Source organism: Myodes glareolus, chromosome 19 (genome assembly GCF_982192425.1).
Source record: "Myodes glareolus chromosome 19, mMyoGla1.1, whole genome shotgun sequence".
In the NCBI taxonomy this organism is placed as follows: Eukaryota; Metazoa; Chordata; class Mammalia; order Rodentia; family Cricetidae; genus Myodes; species Myodes glareolus.
This window is the reverse complement of record NC_142044.1, coordinates 41,959,331-41,977,018: the sequence shown is the minus strand read 5'-3', so window position 1 is coordinate 41,977,018 and position 17,688 is coordinate 41,959,331. Positions and strand designations below refer to the sequence as shown.

The 17,688-nt window shown below is 55.5% G+C and overlaps 3 protein-coding genes across 4 annotated transcripts; all 3 read left to right on the top strand.

Annotated features, from left to right (window-relative positions):
• Positions 1-1,425: 1,425 nt before the first annotated feature.
• Positions 1,426-3,427, top strand: H1-0 (H1.0 linker histone). The gene has a single exon (XM_087898992.1). The coding sequence runs from the start codon at positions 1,682-1,684 to the stop codon at positions 2,264-2,266; it is 585 nt and encodes a 194-aa protein (XP_087755118.1). The 5' UTR covers positions 1,426-1,681; the 3' UTR covers positions 2,267-3,427.
• A 394-nt stretch (positions 3,428-3,821) lies between these two features.
• On the top strand, positions 3,822-9,308 carry Gcat (glycine C-acetyltransferase). Of its 2 annotated transcripts, XM_048454805.3 has the most exons (9): positions 3,824-4,052; positions 5,706-5,836; positions 6,565-6,666; positions 6,891-7,037; positions 7,435-7,589; positions 7,678-7,760; positions 7,901-8,072; positions 8,419-8,540; positions 8,987-9,308. In XM_048454805.3, exons 1-9 carry the CDS (start codon positions 3,866-3,868, stop codon positions 9,136-9,138), a joined length of 1,251 nt encoding a protein of 416 aa, XP_048310762.1. In that variant the 5' UTR covers positions 3,824-3,865; the 3' UTR covers positions 9,139-9,308. The 2 variants fall into 2 exon arrangements, with proteins under 2 accessions (XP_048310763.1, XP_048310762.1); XM_048454806.3 differs by lacking the exon at positions 8,987-9,308 and having other exon boundaries at positions 3,822-4,052; positions 8,345-8,484.
• A 4,927-nt stretch (positions 9,309-14,235) lies between these two features.
• Positions 14,236-17,402, top strand: Galr3 (galanin receptor 3). Its single transcript, XM_085678376.2, has 2 exons — positions 14,236-14,594; positions 15,350-17,402. Exons 1-2 carry the CDS (start codon positions 14,236-14,238, stop codon positions 16,095-16,097), a joined length of 1,107 nt encoding a protein of 368 aa, XP_085534502.1. The 3' UTR covers positions 16,098-17,402.
• Positions 17,403-17,688: the final 286 nt, after the last annotated feature.

The window sequence follows — 17,688 nt, the reverse complement described above, 5'->3', positions numbered from 1 at the left end:
GTCGCCAAGAGGACCTGGCATTTTGAGTGGGAGGTAGGCTGCAGACAAGAGATCCTGGGCTCTCTGGGAGTCTCTTCCGCAGATCTCTGAGCCTCTGAAGTCCCTCGGAGCCTAGGACTCCCAATAGCCCCAGGTTGCACTACAGACGCTGGCTCCCCTGCTCACTTCATGGATTTGTGCAAAGCAGGACGGGAAAGATGGACACATTTTATAACAAAGGCATGACATCTTCCCAGCAAAATGGCGGTGGTCCCGACCACGGCTCCCTGGTCGACTGCATACCTCCTGAACATGTCACGGCCAGAGAAACGAGGACTCCCTTCTCGCCCCATTTTTCCAAATCTCTAAAGCATCAAAGAGCCTCTGCTCATCCCAGGGCCCCCCAGGACAGTCTCTGGTTAGTGCCTAGGGAGCAGCGCTAATGGTGTGGACTGCACCCCATCAGGCACACCCTACTTTCAAGAGACCAGTGGAAGAGGGGAGCCTCACCCCAGGGTGGGCCTCGTGGTTGTTTTGCACACCCCCAAAACTCCTATGCTAGGAAGGCATGTAAATGAACTCTTAGGTTTGAATATGTGGAAGATGTGGGGGTGTCTTTGAGGAGAGCAGGCCACCCCGGAAGCCAGTCCCCATCTCACGGGGTCCCAGGAAGCTTTGGGGGCTCGGGCACAGGCAGGAATCTTCACGCAGAGATCTGGGGGCGCGTCGGGGGGAGAGGCGACTCAAGAGGGGGAAGGGACAAAGTTTGAAAGTGCCCATCCAACTCTTCCAGGGAAAGTTTCCTTGAGGGCCCCGGGGACAGAGAGCGGTTAGGGGTGCTGGGAGGGCCTGTGGCCGGGTGACCCCCAAGAGGTGACCGGACCCCGGGGAGACGACCCCTCCCCCCCTTGTCCCGACTCGGCCCGGCTGGGAGTCGCCCAGCTCGGGGCCGCGTGTGTTAGTTGGGGCCACTTCTGCGCCGCTCCGCTAGGTTGGGGGACCCCGCAGCCGGCCGGGAGTGGGAGCCTTGGTAGTCCCAGGGGGGAGCTTTCTTATGGGGGGTCTCAAACCCCGGGGCTCCCGGGCCCCGCAGAGCCAGCCCCCCGCAAATGGGAAATGTGCCGGCGCCCCAACGCTCCTCGGCGCAGTTTGGGGCTCGTGGCGGGCGCGGGGGACGACGGCCAGGGCGCCGGGGTCCCCAGCGGGGAAGCCTAGGGAGCCGGCCAGGGACCCCGAGAGACAGCGGGCAGCGGGAAGGCCTGGACCGCCAGGAAAGGTCGGGTTTGCTCGGCGGAAGAAACACAGATGGCGGCGGCGCGGCGCCATTCCGGGCCGGGAGCAGGCAGCCAGCAGCCCAGTCCTCACCGCGGTCCGCCCGCCGCCGCTAAATACCCGGATGCGCCGCCCGAGCGCCAGACGCCGAGCTGGGAAAAGGGAGGCCGAGGAGGCGGAGGCAGAGGCAGCGCCAGGCGCCGGACGAGCGACAGAGCGGTGGGGGCTGGGCCGCTCAGAGCAGCCCGCGAGCCCGCCTGCGACCCGCACGGCGCCGGGGAGGACAGGAGCCACGCGTGCCCGGCAGCCGCACTTCGGGGTGGCCTGCTAGTTGAGCGGGTGTGCAGATCCCGAGTCGGGTTGTGCCCAGCCTCCGGCGAGGGCTGACCCTTCGGAAGGCTCCTTCAACAGCAGGAGCAGGCCGGCCACCATGACCGAGAACTCCACGTCCACCCCTGCGGCGAAGCCCAAGCGGGCCAAGGCCTCCAAGAAGTCCACGGACCACCCCAAATATTCAGACATGATCGTGGCTGCCATCCAGGCAGAGAAGAACCGCGCCGGTTCCTCGCGCCAGTCCATCCAAAAGTATATCAAGAGCCACTACAAGGTGGGTGAGAACGCCGACTCCCAGATCAAGTTGTCCATCAGGCGCCTGGTGACGACCGGTGTTCTCAAGCAAACCAAAGGGGTGGGTGCCTCGGGGTCCTTCAGGCTGGCCAAGGGCGATGAGCCCAAGAGGTCGGTGGCTTTCAAGAAGACCAAGAAGGAAGTCAAGAAAGTGGCCACTCCAAAGAAGGCAGCCAAGCCCAAGAAAGCTGCCTCCAAAGCCCCGAGCAAGAAACCCAAAGCCACCCCAGCCAAGAAAGCCAAGAAGAAGCCGGCTGCCACGCCCAAGAAAGCCAAAAAGCCCAAGGTTGTCAAAGCCAAGCCAGTCAAGACATCCAAACCCAAGAAGGCCAAACCTGTGAAGCCCAAAGCCAAGTCCAGTGCCAAGAGGGCCAGTAAGAAGAAGTGACGATGAAGGCTTTGCTTGTGGACACCCCTTCCTCCCTCTTTTCTGTAAATACATTTCTCTCTCCATCTCTTCTGCAACCCTTTGCCCATTCCATTCTGACTCTTTACAAAAAGGACAGAGTTCGGATTCCTCAGACAGACATTGTGGAATGGTTCCCTGTTCTTAACCCATTGTGCAAGGATAGCCACAGACCTCATCTTTGTAATGATGAAGATGTACTTTTTTTTTTCTTGACTTGATATTAGCCTTCTTATGGGGTTAGGGGTGTGGGGGTTGTTGGGTGGTTTGTTTACTGTGAAGGAAAATGGAACTGGCAAAGTTCTGGCTAGACGAGGGGATCCGGGAACAAAAGTTTGTCTTTTCAAGGCTTTCTTAAGTTGCTCATCCATCCCTCGTGAGAGCTTCAAAACCTCTGGTGGGGAGCAGAGGATGACACCCCACCTAGCTGGCCAGGGAGGGACAGAGGAAAAACTCCAATGGTGAGCAATTGGGGACTTGGGGTTTTCTTGTCACTTAACGCCCTAGTGCCTCACCATTGTCTAGGAGGGGAAAGGGCTCCAATTGACTTCTTACTGTCAGGATCTAGCCATTGGGGAAGGAGGGCTCTTTTCAAAGGTCTCTTGTTAAATGGGAGTGGACTTGGGAGGGGTGGGGAGCCAGCCAAGTGCCTCAGTGTGCCTATGGAAACTTGGGTTTTTTCCACACGGTTGATGGGTTGTGTCTTTTTTGTTGTTGTTGTTCCTTCCTGTATAAGATGTGGCTTTGCTTGGTGCCCCTTCAGTTCTACCAGCTGCCACTTAAACCCCTCCAACCTCTTGTACTTTTTGACTCTTTTTCTAAGTAGCCGAGGAGGGCGAGAGGCAGGGAGAGGGCTGTTAAGACATAATATAGTTGATTTGAATTTGCTAGGTAGCTTTAGAGAGCCAGGCTTGTGTGCATGTGTGTATATGTATATATCCGTATCTAAGACTAGTACTTAGTCTCACTTCAGGAGCTGGGAGAAAAAACCTGTACAGTTGTCGCTCTTATTTTAATAAAATAGGAAACTCGTGCACTCGCGCCCCCTCCCCCTTTTTAAACAAGTGTTATCAGTGCCGGGAAAGATTTGCTGTGGTTGTAATTTTAAACTTTAAAATAATAAAACTGGAAAAGGAAAAAAAATCTGACTGGTGCGTTTTTCCTCAACTGGAGGAGGGTGAGGAACGATCGGATGGGCAATGTGGGGAAAGCTGGCGCCACGTTAGCGCCGAAAAAAAGCGAAGCTTTGGAGGGAGACGGGAATACTCAGCCGCAAGGGCAGGATGCCGGCCGGCTCGACACGGTGGCTGGTCCTCGGGAGAGGTGGGTGTGTAGGCAGGATCTGGGGCGGGGAGGCCCTGAAGTCGCTTCCCCAGCGCGGACCTCCCGGGTCTCCGATTTACAAATCAATCCACTTTCGTCGCCTGCCGACGGTGTCAGACCCCGCCTGTGGGCGGGGCCTCCACCAACCTCTGAAAGTAAGCTCCCGTTACTCTGATTGGCTGTCGGGGCCCTGCCCACGCCACGTGACGGGCAAAGCTAGGCAGTCGGCTGGCAGGCACATTTCATCCCGTGGGCGCGATGTGGGTCAGCAGCGTATGGCGCACGACGTTGTCACCCGGTCGCCGCGCGCAATCAGCGCTGGCGCAGCTGCGCGGTATCTTGGAGGGCGAGCTAGAAGAGATCCGCGGGGCTGGCACCTGGAAGAGTGAGCGGGTGATTACGTCCCCCCAGGGACCGAGCATTCGTGTGAACGGTATCTCCGGAGGTAACGTCCCCTTCTGGGAGTCATCGTGTCTAGCCAGAGCCCATCCAGGGCTTGCATGTGAATGAAGGCCCTCGGTTGAGTGTGGGGGACGCACGTGCATGCGTAGTTGCTGGTCTCCTTCTAGTCTGTCTCAGGCACACTATGGCTTCCTAGTGTTAACTCCACTTGTTTAAACCTGTTCGACGGAGGGAGGTGATTTACCAGTCAGCACCTTTTGGGCGCCGAAGGCAGTGGTGCCAAGAGACTCAACCCTGTGAGAAAAAGAGAGCGATATCCAGCTGCATTGGCCTCCTATACCCTGCTTCCAGGAAGAGTGGACGAAAACCCTCATTCTTTCATTGATCCAAGTTGTAAAGGTTACCAGTTGCTATACCTTTATTCATAATGACATCTGCATGAGAGACCAGTTCTCCCCGCTCCCCTTGGTTTTTCGAGATAGGGTTTCTCTGTGGAGTCCTGGCGGTGCAGGAACTCCCTCTGTAGACCAGGCTGGCCTCGAACTCACAGAGATCTGACTGTCTCTGCCTCCGGAGTGCTGGGATTAAAGACAGGGACACCACCTTTGGGCTAGAGAGACCAGTTGTCATTAAAAGAAATCATGCCTTTGATCCCAGCACTCAGGAGGCAGAGGCTGGTGGATCTCTATGAGTTCAAGGCCAGCCTGGTCTACAGAGCTAGTGCTCCTGGACATCCAAGGCTACACAGAGAAACCCTGTCTCAAAAAACAAAAACAGAAGGAGGAGGAGGAAGAAGAAGATAGATTTCCCCTAGAAGAAGAAGCAGCAGCTGAAGTGGAGCTAGATTTCCCCAGACCCTCCATTAGCCAGCTCAAGTGTCACAGGATATTGGGGTAGAAGGCCCACTTCCACCAGAGAGGCTAAAGTTTAAGCAAGCTAGGGGATCAGGTCTGCCGAAGTACCTGTGTCTTCCACCTGTCTTCTCCTAAAGAGGACTGTAGAAAGAACTTCCCATCCCCTAACAAAACCTTCAGCCTTCACGTGATTTCAGAGAGATAAACAACGGGCTCAGGGTGTGATTCGGTGACGGAGTGTTTGCCCAGCTCACCTAAGGCTGTGAGTTCATATCCCAGCACTCACCACACTCAAAAGCTGGGGCATTTTAGAGAACCAAGTTCTTAGATTCTTCGTCTGGGTCCCAGGTCATGAGCCGTCCCTTCCTCAGGCCTCAATTTCCTTGGGCCAACTATGTGAACTTTTTAAGATTGATAGCCGAGGTCTCTGAGCCACCCCTCTGGAAATGCAACTCTGTGGGCAACGGGTGGCTGAGCAGTGGAGTTTGAGGCCCTTGGCCTCTTTCCCAATTAAGAAAAGCAAAACCAAAATGGTGATGGTTTTGGCTTCAGAACCTGTGAGGAAAGTCTGGGGATCCTCTCAGGATGTTATTCATAGCGAGGTTTTCAACTTCTCATCCTTCAAGGCAGAGAGGGACAAACCTCTCCTGACCCTCCTGCCTTGTGACAGTAGATTCGAAGCCTCTGACCTCTCCCCAGAATGGGTCATCTGTGCAGCTGTTGCCTCTCAAGGGCAAATCCAAGCTGACTTCTCTCTGGCCCCTGTCCCAGGACCTGACACCTTGGTCCTGCAGGCCCTTCTTTGCTTTTCTGAGCCCTGTTGTTGGTCTTCTCCACCCCAGGAATCCTCAACTTCTGTGCCAATAACTACTTGGGTCTGAGCAGCCATCCCGAGGTGATCCAGGCGGGCGTGCAGGCTCTGGGAGAGTTTGGAGCTGGCCTCAGTTCTACCCGCTTCATCTGTGGGACCCAGGTACGCAGCAGGTGCTGGGTAGCACAGATCCGCCTGCCTCTGCCTCCCGAGTGCTGGGATTAAAGGCGTGCACCACCACTGCCTGACTCACGCTCAGTTTTAATGCATTTATTTTCTATTTTTTTTAAATATTTATTTATTATGTATACAATATTCTGTCTGTGTGTATGCCTGCAAGCCAGAAGAGAGCACCAGACCCCATTACAGATGGTTGTGAGCCACCATGTGGTTGCTGGGAATTGAACTCAGGACCTTTGGAAGAGCAGGCAATGCTCTTAACCTCTGAGCCATCTCTCCAGCCCCTGCATTTATTTTCTAATAAAACTCATGAGTCTGACCAAACAGCTCCCAAATCTAAGAAGCTGAGCCCCCCAAATAAGCATAGGCTTGCCTAATGTGATCCACTTTTCTGCTGCGGAGAAAAAGACAGTCTGATGTGAAGACATAGCTTCTGTCCCTAGCCTCACTCAGAATTCACAGACACTAGACAGACCCCCAACACAAACAAAGGTCCGCTTAGGAATTGAGAGCTGCCAGGCCTCATCCTCCATGATGGGAGCAGCTGCTTCAGTCCAAGTTCCAGAAGTCACCTGTGCGGTGCCAAAGTGAGAGTGTGGCTGAGGCTGCAGGCCTTCTGCCTGGGTCTGTGGGTTCTCTAAGCCTCTGTCCTTTAGGATTTGTCCCACAAAGCCCACAGGTACTAACCATTGCCTGCCTGTATCCTTTAGAGCATCCACAAGAATCTAGAAGCCAAGCTAGCCCTTTTCCACCGGCGTGAGGATGCCATCCTCTATCCCAGCTGTTTTGATGCCAATGCTGGCCTGTTTGAGGTGCGGAGAGGCTGTGGGTGACTTGGAGGTGGGATGGGATGGTGTGGCAGAGTGACAGTGTCACAGAGCAGCCTATGTACACTGGAAGGCGGGGTGAGGGGGCCTGGTACCAACCTGATGTCTTTAACTGGCCCTACGCACCGAGGTAGAAGTAGAGTTTTGCTTGGGGAAGTTAAGAGGGAAGGGGAACTCCTGGATGGCCATATAGGAACTCCTCCCCATAGGCTCTGCTGACCCCCGAGGATGCAGTCCTCTCAGATGAGTTGAACCATGCCTCCATCATTGACGGCATCCGGCTGTGCAAGGCCCACAAGTACCGCTACCGCCACCTGGACATGGCTGACCTAGAAGCTAAGCTGAAGGAAGCTCAGGTGGGGTGAGGCCCTGGGGCTCCAGAGAAAGGTCTATAGTCCCCTGCTCAAGGAAATTCGGCTTGGAGGGGACCCCTCTTCACAAATAGCCTGAAGGGCTGAGGGAGCCATTTGAACTTCCTCATCCCTTGGGCCCAAGACTGTATTCTATAGCTCCCCGTGGCCTGAGATCGGGAAGCACTTTTGAGCAGCAGGTGTGTGGATGTGTGACTAGGACCTGTCCCATGCCAGCTTGCCCTCTTGAGGTCTGAGTCAGGATGGGGAGGCCCAAGCCCTCTCTCAGTGCCAGAGCTAAAGTGGCTGAGCTTGGAGGAGATGGACAAGGCTCGGGATATAGCAGCAGAAGAGCAGGTGGTTTGGTCCTGCTACGTATCACCTGCTCTTGTCTGTCCCGCAGAAGCACCGGCTGCGCCTGGTGGCCACAGATGGAGCCTTCTCCATGGATGGTGACATCGCTCCTCTGCAGGAGATCTGCCGCCTCGCTGCTCAATATGGTGCCCTGGTCTTTGTGGATGAATGCCATGCCACTGGCTTTCTTGGGCCCACCGGAAGGTAGGGACATTTGAGGCCTGGGTGGGAGCTTCTGACGGTGGATGAGAGGTCAGGAGGCCAGTGGCAACAGTGGTTGCTTCCTTTGCAGGGGCACAGATGAGCTGCTAGGTGTGATGGACCAGGTCACCATCATCAACTCCACTCTGGGGAAGGCGCTAGGTGGAGCATCAGGTGCCTACGGAATCCTGTCTGTGGGGTCTCCTTCCCTACATGCCTTGTATGGGGTGGAGAAGGAGGGGGAGGTCAACTGGAGGGGAGGGCAGTTCCTGGCCCCTGACTGGCTCCTCTTCCACATTATTTTCTGTCTTCAGGGGGCTATACCACTGGGCCTGAGCCTCTGGTATCCCTGCTACGTCAGCGTTCTCGGCCCTACCTCTTCTCCAACAGCCCGCCCCCTGCTGTTGTTGGCTGTGCTTCTAAGGCCCTGGACCTGCTCATGGAGAACAGCACCATCGTCCAGTCTATGGCTGCTAAGACCCGGCGGTATGGTGCCCACATGGGTGGAGCGAGATGGGGGAGAGATGGTAGTCACACACCTTTTTACCTCCTCTTGCTCGCCTTCCTCTTTTCCTTCCCACCCGCCTCTGTCACAGCATCCTCCTTGAATTCCCCCTGTACCCTTCTTTTCACCCTACTTTCCCACCTCCCTTTATCCTGCCTGCCTCTGCCTGCCCCTGCCTGCCCCTGCCTGCCCTTGCCTGTGCCTCCTCTGCTCTTTGGGTCTGTACTCCTGTCTTTATTCCTTCCTCTCATAGGTGGTCTAGATCCTGGGCCCCTTCTTCTGGCTCCATGGCCTTCAGCTACCTGTGACACTCAGCTGTGTCCCCAGGTTCCGCAGTAAGATGGAAGCTGCCGGCTTCACTATCTCAGGAGTCGATCATCCCATCTGTCCTGTGATGCTGGGTGATGCTCGGTTGTCTTCTCAAATGGCAGATGACATGTTAAAGAAAGGTAAGGAGAGGGCTGGGCAGTGGTGGCGCATGCCTTTAATCCCAGCACTTGGGAAGCAGAGGTGGGCAGATCTATGTGAGTTCGAGGCTAGCTTGGTCTACAGAGTGAGTTCCAGGACAGGCACTATACCTACACAGAGAAACTCTGTCTCAAAAAACCAAAAGAAAAAGAAAGAAAAGGAAGGTGCAGAGTACAGAGTGTCCTCAGAGACGAGAACACCTATAATCTGCAGAGTCTCCCGAGACCCAAGTCTCACTCCTCACTGCCCACACTACCTCTTGGATCAACCATCTGTCCAAACTTAACAAACCCCAGGCCACAAGGTAGCCCCATGACTGTGAGCTCGGCAGCTCCCTTATTCTCTGTGGGTGGACCCTGGGACAGTAAGTCCTTATATGTCATGGCCCCAAAGCCTGTCTGCCACTCTGCCTGTGCTCTCTTCTCAGGCATCTTTGTCATCGGATTCAGCTACCCTGTGGTCCCCAAGGGCAAGGCTCGGATCCGGGTACAGATCTCCGCAGTACACAGTGAGGAGGACATTGACCGCTGTGTGGAGGCCTTCGTGGAGGTGGGGCGGCTGCATGGAGCTCTGCCCTAAGCGCTGGGTAGGGACCAGCAGAGCCAGAGTCCCTCTGCTGCCACAGGGACACAGAGATCTTCTGGTCAGTCCAGACTAGAGGCTCTGACCCAACCCAGGCATCTAGAGCCCGACTGAAAATGGGCCTGTACTTGTAGCTGGGGAGACAACAATGCAAAAATTGGCTATGACACTTTGGTCTGCTTTATTCTTTCCGAGTAGGCCCAGTCCTATGGCTAACTGATGAATCAGGCAGGGACTGGATCTCTGAGGGCAGTCCCCAAACTGAGTTGAATTCCTGTGTCTGGGAGGTATTATTTGGTGCAGTTGGAGTCTGTGCTGCTGTGGAAGGCAGCTGAGAACCACCCTGGGGACCCTTCCTCAATCTAACCATAGTGGCTTGTCTCTTGTGTCCATCCAAAGGACAAAACACAACTGCAAGGTTAGAAGGGTTCTTGGACCTGTGTTTGGGAGAGGGCAGAGGATTCAGGTCCCAGAGAGAAGGAAGCAGGTAGCTACTGTAGGACATCTAACTTTGTTTTCTAGAGCTCTTTGTCCCTAATTCCGTGGCCTTAGACCAGTCAGCATGGCCCAGTTTTTCGGAGAGTTGCAATTCCATTTGGAAGTCACCTTTCTGACTCCGGTTCCAAAGCTTTAGTCTGACGGTCAGCCACCAGAGGGCGCCGCGAACTCAGGCTCCAGCCGCTGCCTGCCCCGCCTCCTTGAGCTGGGGGCCTTGGATCAGGCTGTTGGGCAGCCCTCAGGCAAGGCCAGAAGGACTGTTTGCTGTTGCCAAGGCCCTGTCCTTTATCCTCCGCTGCCACTACCACCACCTGCTCCAGTACTGTAGGCGTTCCCTCCTTCCCACGTTGCTGACCTGGTTTTGCTGTGGCCACTGTGGGAGGGGAGGGGAGGTATCTGCTCTCTGCCTCAGCTGTACAGGCTTCTGAGTGCCACCGCAGGCTCAGTGTGGTGGTGTGGCCTTGGGAACCGCCTTAATTTGCTTGAAGTACAACTGGGGACAAAAGGCGCTTGCTTTTACTAAACATATTGGAAACAAGGCCTCGTACCTCCAGTTCACCTTTACCAGGACATCTTGGAGCCATGGTCAAACCTATATTGCAGATTCTTTTTTTTTTTTTTTTTTTTTGGCTTTTCGAGACAGGGTTTCCCAGTAGTTACGGAGCCAGAGATCTGCCTGCAAAGTGCTGGGATTAAAGGCGAGCACCACCACCGCCTGGCCCTTGCAGATTCTTAAAGTTGGGATTCTGGGAATCCTCGTTTGCAACCTGGTAGTGTTGGGTCAGGGCATCGCGCAATGATGGGGGAAGACCACCAAAGTCTATTAAACCAGAAGTACACTTTATTCCAGGAAAAGAAAAAACAATCACCATGGGGCACACAAAGTGTATCAGCTCTAGCTGTGACTGCAGCCAGGGATCTGCAGCGCTGGCCATGGGGGCTGGTTTGGGACCTTTCCCTTATAGGAAAACCAAGCGCCAGGTGTAGGTCAAAGAGCTTTTACAACCTCAAGGACAGACTTAAAGTCACAATACATTCTAAGTTTTACAACTTTTGGTTATAGGAGGCTAGAATGTTAACTCAGGAAGTTTGCGAAAGCCTGTGGCTGACACAGGCCTTTTCACTGTCCCTGCAAGAATGCAAGGCAGAGAGTAGAGAGTCCCATGGGGGACAGTTAAAAATGAAGGGAATACAAGCAGAGGGTCCCATAGAGGCAAAAGTTAGAAGCTAACTTTTGTCCCCAGTACCTGCCTAGCTGGGAAACTAGGAGGCAGGTAACAATTGTTGAAAGTTTATCCCTGTACACATGGCTGCCAGGATGTCAGCTCTTAAGGCAGAAAGTGTTTGTTAAAGGTTAACAGTGGCTGCCAGCTTTATTATTTTTTCTCTCAAAATGTGCTTGGGCTTACAACTTGATATTTCTACATTCCTGGACCAGATCCTTTATTTCTATATTTTATTCCTGGACTCATTAGTGCTGACTGGGTTACAGCTTGGCAGGAAGCAGCTGTGGCTCCATCCAAGGCAGGAATACCTGGAGACTGCCACTGGCAGGCTGGAGGGAATGTAGATGACCCAGCACCAGCTGGGGAGCCAACTGCCGTGCTGGGCCAGCAGCTTGCTGTGTGTTCTGTGCAGGCTGACAGGCCACGCCTGGGACCACGGGCAGCCACTGGGCGATGTGTGTGGCATATCCAGTCAGGGCCAGAACACTAGGCCCAGGTCCACCCACACACCGAAGCGAGGCTGCAGGAAGCGTGACCCACCAGCCAATGGCACAGCACTAGAGCCGCCTCCTGTAGTGCCCACCACTACTGCTGGCATCATTTTCCAGCAGGCAGTTCCTATAGCAGCCGCACCAACCTCCTGGGCCAGCTGGTCATGGTGTCAGTCCATACTGTCAACCAGCATGGGGCTCAGAGCCAGCCCGCTGTCCTCATTGAGATTTGGTTCCCTCACCATGCAGCTACTCTGCCATTCAGAGGTCATGGGAGGTGCCCAGTACACGCAGCAGCCTCGTTTCAGAGTGGGCACATAGTGCGGCATTCTGTACGGCGTTGGAAGGCTAGAGAACCAGCGGCAGGTCGGCTAGAGTCCTCATCTTGCTGAATCCAGGGCTCCAGAGCCCACTCCTAGGCCACACTGTCCTTGTCCTCTGCATCTGGCAAGCAAGATGGAGGCTGGCAGGAGCAAGGGGAGGAGGAGGTGGTGCCAGGACACCCTGGGGGGCTCCAGCCATGATGGTCTGTCTTCCCTGCTCCACAGCCAGGTTCTCGGTGACCTCCTCCCTCCCCTCCTCTCCTCTCCTCTCAGCTCAGTCCTGCTCCTTCTCAGAGCCCTTTATCCGATCTCAGCAGAGAAGGAGGGGGCTGGAGGCCAGGCCAGAGAGCACTTCCAGGTCACGGGATTCATCTGGGTCTTGGACTCAGGTATGGACACGTGGGTCCACACCTGTGGAAGCCTTCTGCATTGCCATCCATATCATTGTCCTCGGAGTGCCCCGTGCAGGGACCCTGAGGTCCTGCTTTCGGACCGTCAGCTCCAATGGTTCTGCCACTCAGCTTTGCAGCTTCCTGGGCTGATTCCTCACAGCTCGATTCAGTGAGTCTCTGCATGTGGGGTTCCTGACAGTGAGAGGAATGGGCCCCAAAGAATGTCCCCCAGCTCTCCCAGTCCTGCTCCGTGGAATACACACACACTCCTCTCAGATGTCCCCTCCATCTCCAGGTTCTAGGGATCTTCTCCCTTCCTAGCAGGCTATCTTCCGCCATCGATACAGTTGTCTGAGATCCAATCCCTCCATTGCCAGGTCTAGTGCTCCTCCCTCCCCAAGTGGCAGCTGCTCTACTCCTGGAAGCATTTGGCCACAGAACACTCCTCCAAGGGCTCAAGCCAGCCGTTCACTAACATCTAACCTATGGTTCCTGCCAGGGCAAGAGGCTGTCAAAGGGACTTAAGAGTAGGCATCTCCTCTGTTCTTTTAATCTCAGCTGTATCAAAGTCGTGTTCTACTTCTAGAACCTTCTCTAGCTTCCCCATGGTTTTTCAGGCTAAACCAAGACTTGGTTTACAGTGGATGAAGCCCCTGAAACCAGCTGGGGAAGAAATGGGTCTCTGGGGATCCACAGAACACGAAGCACAGGCTCCTACCTTCAATCCACTGCAAAGACACTTTAGTTCTGTTTTCCCAGCCTTGGAAACTCCATCTTAAACTAGAAATCCTTTCGAAGCTTAGCTCAGAGTTCAACCTGGAGCCACGGAAGCTGGGCGATAGGGGGAGGAGTCACAGGCAGGGCCACAGGAGGTGGGAGGGGCCAGGAGTGGGCCGAGCCTTGGGCATGGAGGGGTTAACCACCAAGCCAATCTCATAGAGCGAGATCAATGGGTTACTGCCCATGAAAGAGAGAGAGAGGTAGCAACAACGCAGACAAGCAGAGAAGAGCCTGGCAGAAGAGCACGCCACCCCAGGGAAATCCAGTCTGAGGAGGAGGCTGGTCAGTAACAAGTGCCCACATCCAACTCAGCAGACTGCTGAGGGCAAATGAGAAGAAGGGCCTTGAAGACGAAGGAAGAGAAATAGGGAGCAGAGGCGTACCTGCAGGGAGGCACCACGGACAGCGGCTGTGCCACCCCCAGCCTTGCCGTTCACCAGGAAGCATGCAGGGGCCCAGTGCTTAGGGCTGAGGTGGGTATTGCTCATCCTGGGCTTGGATGCCTGCTGCATGCTGGGTACTATGCGGTGGGGGGGGGGGGGACAACAGCTATCACCTTTCTTCCCTCCTCCCTTCCTCCTGACCCCCCTGCTCTTCATTCCTCCCACCGCTCCAGTGGTCCTGGGGTGCAAGCAGATCCACAGGTTGTGGACTGTGGGGTGGGGCGGGGATGAAAACAGGCGGTGAGCACATAGCCACGTGCACGGGGCCTCTGTGAGTGGTCGGTGCACCACCTGTTACAGTCTTTCAGCATAGGAGTAAGGACCACAGCAGCCCCAGGTCTGTCACTTAGGGTGTGATGTTAACCACTCAGGTCACCTCTCTAGGACTCAGTTCCCCTAGGCAAAGCAGAGACAGTGGCTTTATCGGTCATCCTAGGTTTGCCGCTGTGGTGGTACTTTCATGAGAATGGACTCTCCAATGACTCAGGGATGTCACCAGTGCAGCCTCTGGCCACAAAACAGCCCCTAAAAACAAGGGTCTCTCCTGAACTTCAGACCTGGTTGAAAAGGAAAATATACCAACGTCCAGAGTGTGTGCTGCCCCTCCCCAACCCACCCTGCTGCAACATCTTCACCCTATTCTGCTTGTGTCTTCACATGCCTAAGTCCAGAGTAACCCAAACGGCCTTCCAGGCTCTGGGTTACAGAGGTGTTCCCTAGGAAACCAAGGAGTAGCGCTTCTGTGAGCATGTGCGTGTGCGCACACACACCAATGTCACTGTGGCAGATTCTTGCTCACACAGTGATCTTTTTAGCTTGGCTCTACCCTCTCCCATCTCTCGTGAACTTCTAGCCCAAGACACTTGGTCCCCTGGGTCAAGTGCCTGGAGTCCTGGCCTCCTGTCTAAGGATCCATTTTCTCTTCCCCATCTGATAGGAAGATGGCTGACATCCAGAACATTTCGCTGGACAGCCCAGGGAGCGTAGGAGCTGTGGCAGTGCCTGTGGTCTTTGCCCTCATCTTCCTTTTGGGCATGGTGGGCAATGGGCTGGTGTTGGCTGTGCTGCTGCAGCCTGGCCCAAGTGCCTGGCAGGAGCCTGGAAGTACCACAGACCTCTTCATCCTCAACTTGGCGGTGGCCGACCTCTGCTTCATCCTGTGCTGTGTGCCCTTCCAGGCGGCCATCTACACGCTGGATGCCTGGCTCTTCGGGGCCTTTGTATGCAAGACCGTGCACCTGCTCATCTACCTCACCATGTACGCCAGCAGCTTCACTCTGGCCGCCGTCTCAGTAGACAGGTGAGCTGTACCGGGGTAGACTGGAGACAGACCTGGGCAGATTCTTATTGGCTAGTGGAGGAGAGATTAGGGATCAGAGGATGGTGGGCATAAAGGCATGCCTCAGTGGTACCCGCCCTTTCCACCTCTATTGCGAACTTCCAGAGGACATTTCTGTGCCCCAAGTGTCAGCACAGGCCTGGTATAAGGGTAAAATATACAGCAACAAAAGAAACCCCCGGGGTCAGATGTGCTGGTGTTGTGTCCAGCACTCTGGGGGCAGAAGTAGGAAGATCTCTGTGAATTTGAGGCCAGCCTGATCTACAAAGGGAGATCCAGGACAACCAGGGATCCACAGAGAAACCCTGTCTCGAAAACACACACACACACACACACACACACACACACGGGAGGGGGAGGGAAGAGGAGAGAGAGAGAGAGAGAGAGAGAGAGAGAGAGAGAGAGAGAGAGAGAGAGAGAGAGAGAGGCAGACAGACAGGACAGACAGAGAGAGAGAGAGAGAGAGAGAGAGAGAGAGAGAGAGAGAAGGGAAACAAGAAACTCCCAATGCATTCTTCAGATATTAAGGCCCACATTGCACTCACATCTGCTTCCCTGTCTCGAAAACTCCCTAATCAATGAATGACCTTGGGTGAATCTTTGGGCCCCTGCTAGATGCCAGGCAAGGAGAGTGGGATGGGGAAATTAAGGCAGGTGCGGGACGGCCGCGCGCAGGAGGCCCCCGCCCCCCTGACCACGCGCCCTCTGGCCCGCAGGTACCTGGCCGTGCGCCACCCGCTGCGCTCCCGGGCGCTGCGCACACCCCGCAACGCGCGCGCCGCCGTGGGGCTGGTGTGGCTGCTGGCGGCGCTCTTCTCGGCGCCCTACCTCAGCTACTATGGCACGGTGCGCTATGGCGCGCTCGAGCTCTGCGTGCCCGCCTGGGAGGACGCGCGGCGGCGCGCGCTCGACGTGGCCACCTTCGCCGCGGGTTACCTGCTGCCGGTGGCCGTGGTGAGCCTGGCCTACGGGCGCACGCTGTGCTTCCTGTGGGCGGCCGTGGGTCCCGCGGGCGCGGCGGCGGCCGAGGCGCGCAGACGAGCGACGGGACGCGCGGGGCGAGCCATGCTGGCAGTGGCGGCGCTCTACGCGCTGTGCTGGGGCCCGCACCACGCGCTCATCCTCTGCTTCTGGTACGGCCGCTTCGCCTTCAGCCCGGCCACCTACGCCTGCCGCCTGGCCTCCCACTGCCTCGCCTACGCCAACTCCTGCCTCAACCCGCTAGTCTACTCGCTCGCTTCGCGCCACTTCCGCGCGCGCTTCCGCCGCCTCTGGCCCTGCGGCCGCCGCCGCCACCGCCACCACCGTGCTCATCGCGCCCTCCGTCGTGTTCAGCCAGCGTCTTCGGGGCCCGCAGGTTACCCCGGCGACGCCAGGCCTCGCGGTTGGAGTATGGAACCCAGAAGGGATGCCCTGCGCGCTGGAGAGACTGGACTAGCCCTGTCTGCCCGGGGAGCGCAGTAAACCCCGCCAGCCTGGACTCTGCGGGCGTCTGTCCTCTTCCCTGGGTGGCAGTGTCACCGAGGAGCCGTCTAGAGGGCCTGGCTCCACCGCAGAGCAGAGGCAGAGTTGCAGCTCCAATCCAAAGGACACCTGGGTGGTTAAATTTGGCCCACCCAACCAGACAACAGTGTCCCAAAGCAGGCAGCCTCAGCCCCTATCCAAAGCCAGTCTGGCAGGAGAATAACCCATTCACCCAGCCTGCACCTTCCAGGCCCTGTTTTCTTCTACTACCTCTGACTGTCCCTTTTTGCTCCCAAGCCATAACCTAGGTTTTTTGTTTTGTTTCATTGTTTTGAGAGAGAGAGACAGAGACAGAGACTGATTCAAGTCGTCTAGGCTGGCCTGGAACTGCCTACTGTAGCCAAGGATGATTTTCCTGCCTCTCTGACCCACGTACTGGGCTGACAGGCACCCCAGACTCCGGGCTTGTTCAAGCAAGGACTAACAAGTCTTTCCTTGGCTACTATGTAACCTCACAGAATGCTATATTTAATTATCAAGACAGCATTGTAAGGTAGGGTAGATATGATTAACCTTATTTTACAGACATAGAAATCAAGGACCAGAGAGGTCATATAGGGAGAGGCTAGATCCAAATCCATGGCTGCCTAACATTTGTTACTCAGTGGCCTTTTTTTGCTTCCTTAAGGCTTCCATTTGTTTTTTGTTTGTTTATTTGGTCTTTCGAGACAGGGTTTCTCTGTGTAGGTTTGGAGCCTGCCCTGGCACTCTGTAGACTAGGCTGGCCTCGAACTCCCAGAGATCCACCTGCCCCTGCCTCCCAAAAGCTGGGGTTAAAGGCGTGTGCCACCACCACCCAGCTGACCGCTGCTTCACTTTTGTCTTTTGTTTGTTTTTGAAGCCTTTGTAAATGGTAGGCAAGTGCTGTACTTCTGAACTATATTCCCAGCCTGGGTTTGCTCTTGTTTTACTTCTAACGTGTAGCTCTTCTGCTCCACACGTCTGATTCTGTGTTCTAGAAGCTTCAGAGCTCCCAGGCACTTACTTTCAGAATTCTGCTTGGCTACTGAGGCGTGGGCTTCCTGTTAGTCAGGCAGTCTTGAGGTGAGTTCCCTAGCCCAGGCACCTTGCGTCATTCCCTTAGCTTCTTGGTGTTCCTGACTCAGAAGAGACACTCAACCTCGCTTGGCCACAGCTGGCCTCTTAAGGGCTCTGGTTGTCCTCCCCCTCCCGATTACCACACACAGCTGAGGAAGCCTGCGGCTGTGGAAAAGCCTAATTAACCAATAAATCAGTCTTGTAGGATCCCACGCTGCCTGCTTCTGCCCTCCCTTTCTACACATCAATAATGTTGATTAACTTCAGGCCCTAACACCGCCTGTCTGCTGCACAGAGCACCCTGGGAAGGGCTCTCCCCGTCAGGAGGCAGCTACCTAGCAGTCGTTGCTGCCTGCCACCTGCTGCTGACACAGAAGCCAGAGTAGCAGGAGGAAGCTGAGACCAGCCAGAGAAGTGGCTGCCTCCAGGACCCAGTCAGGCCCTAACACCGGGCCTCGTGTTTTCTCCCATGATTCTTCCAAGAATCCGGGCT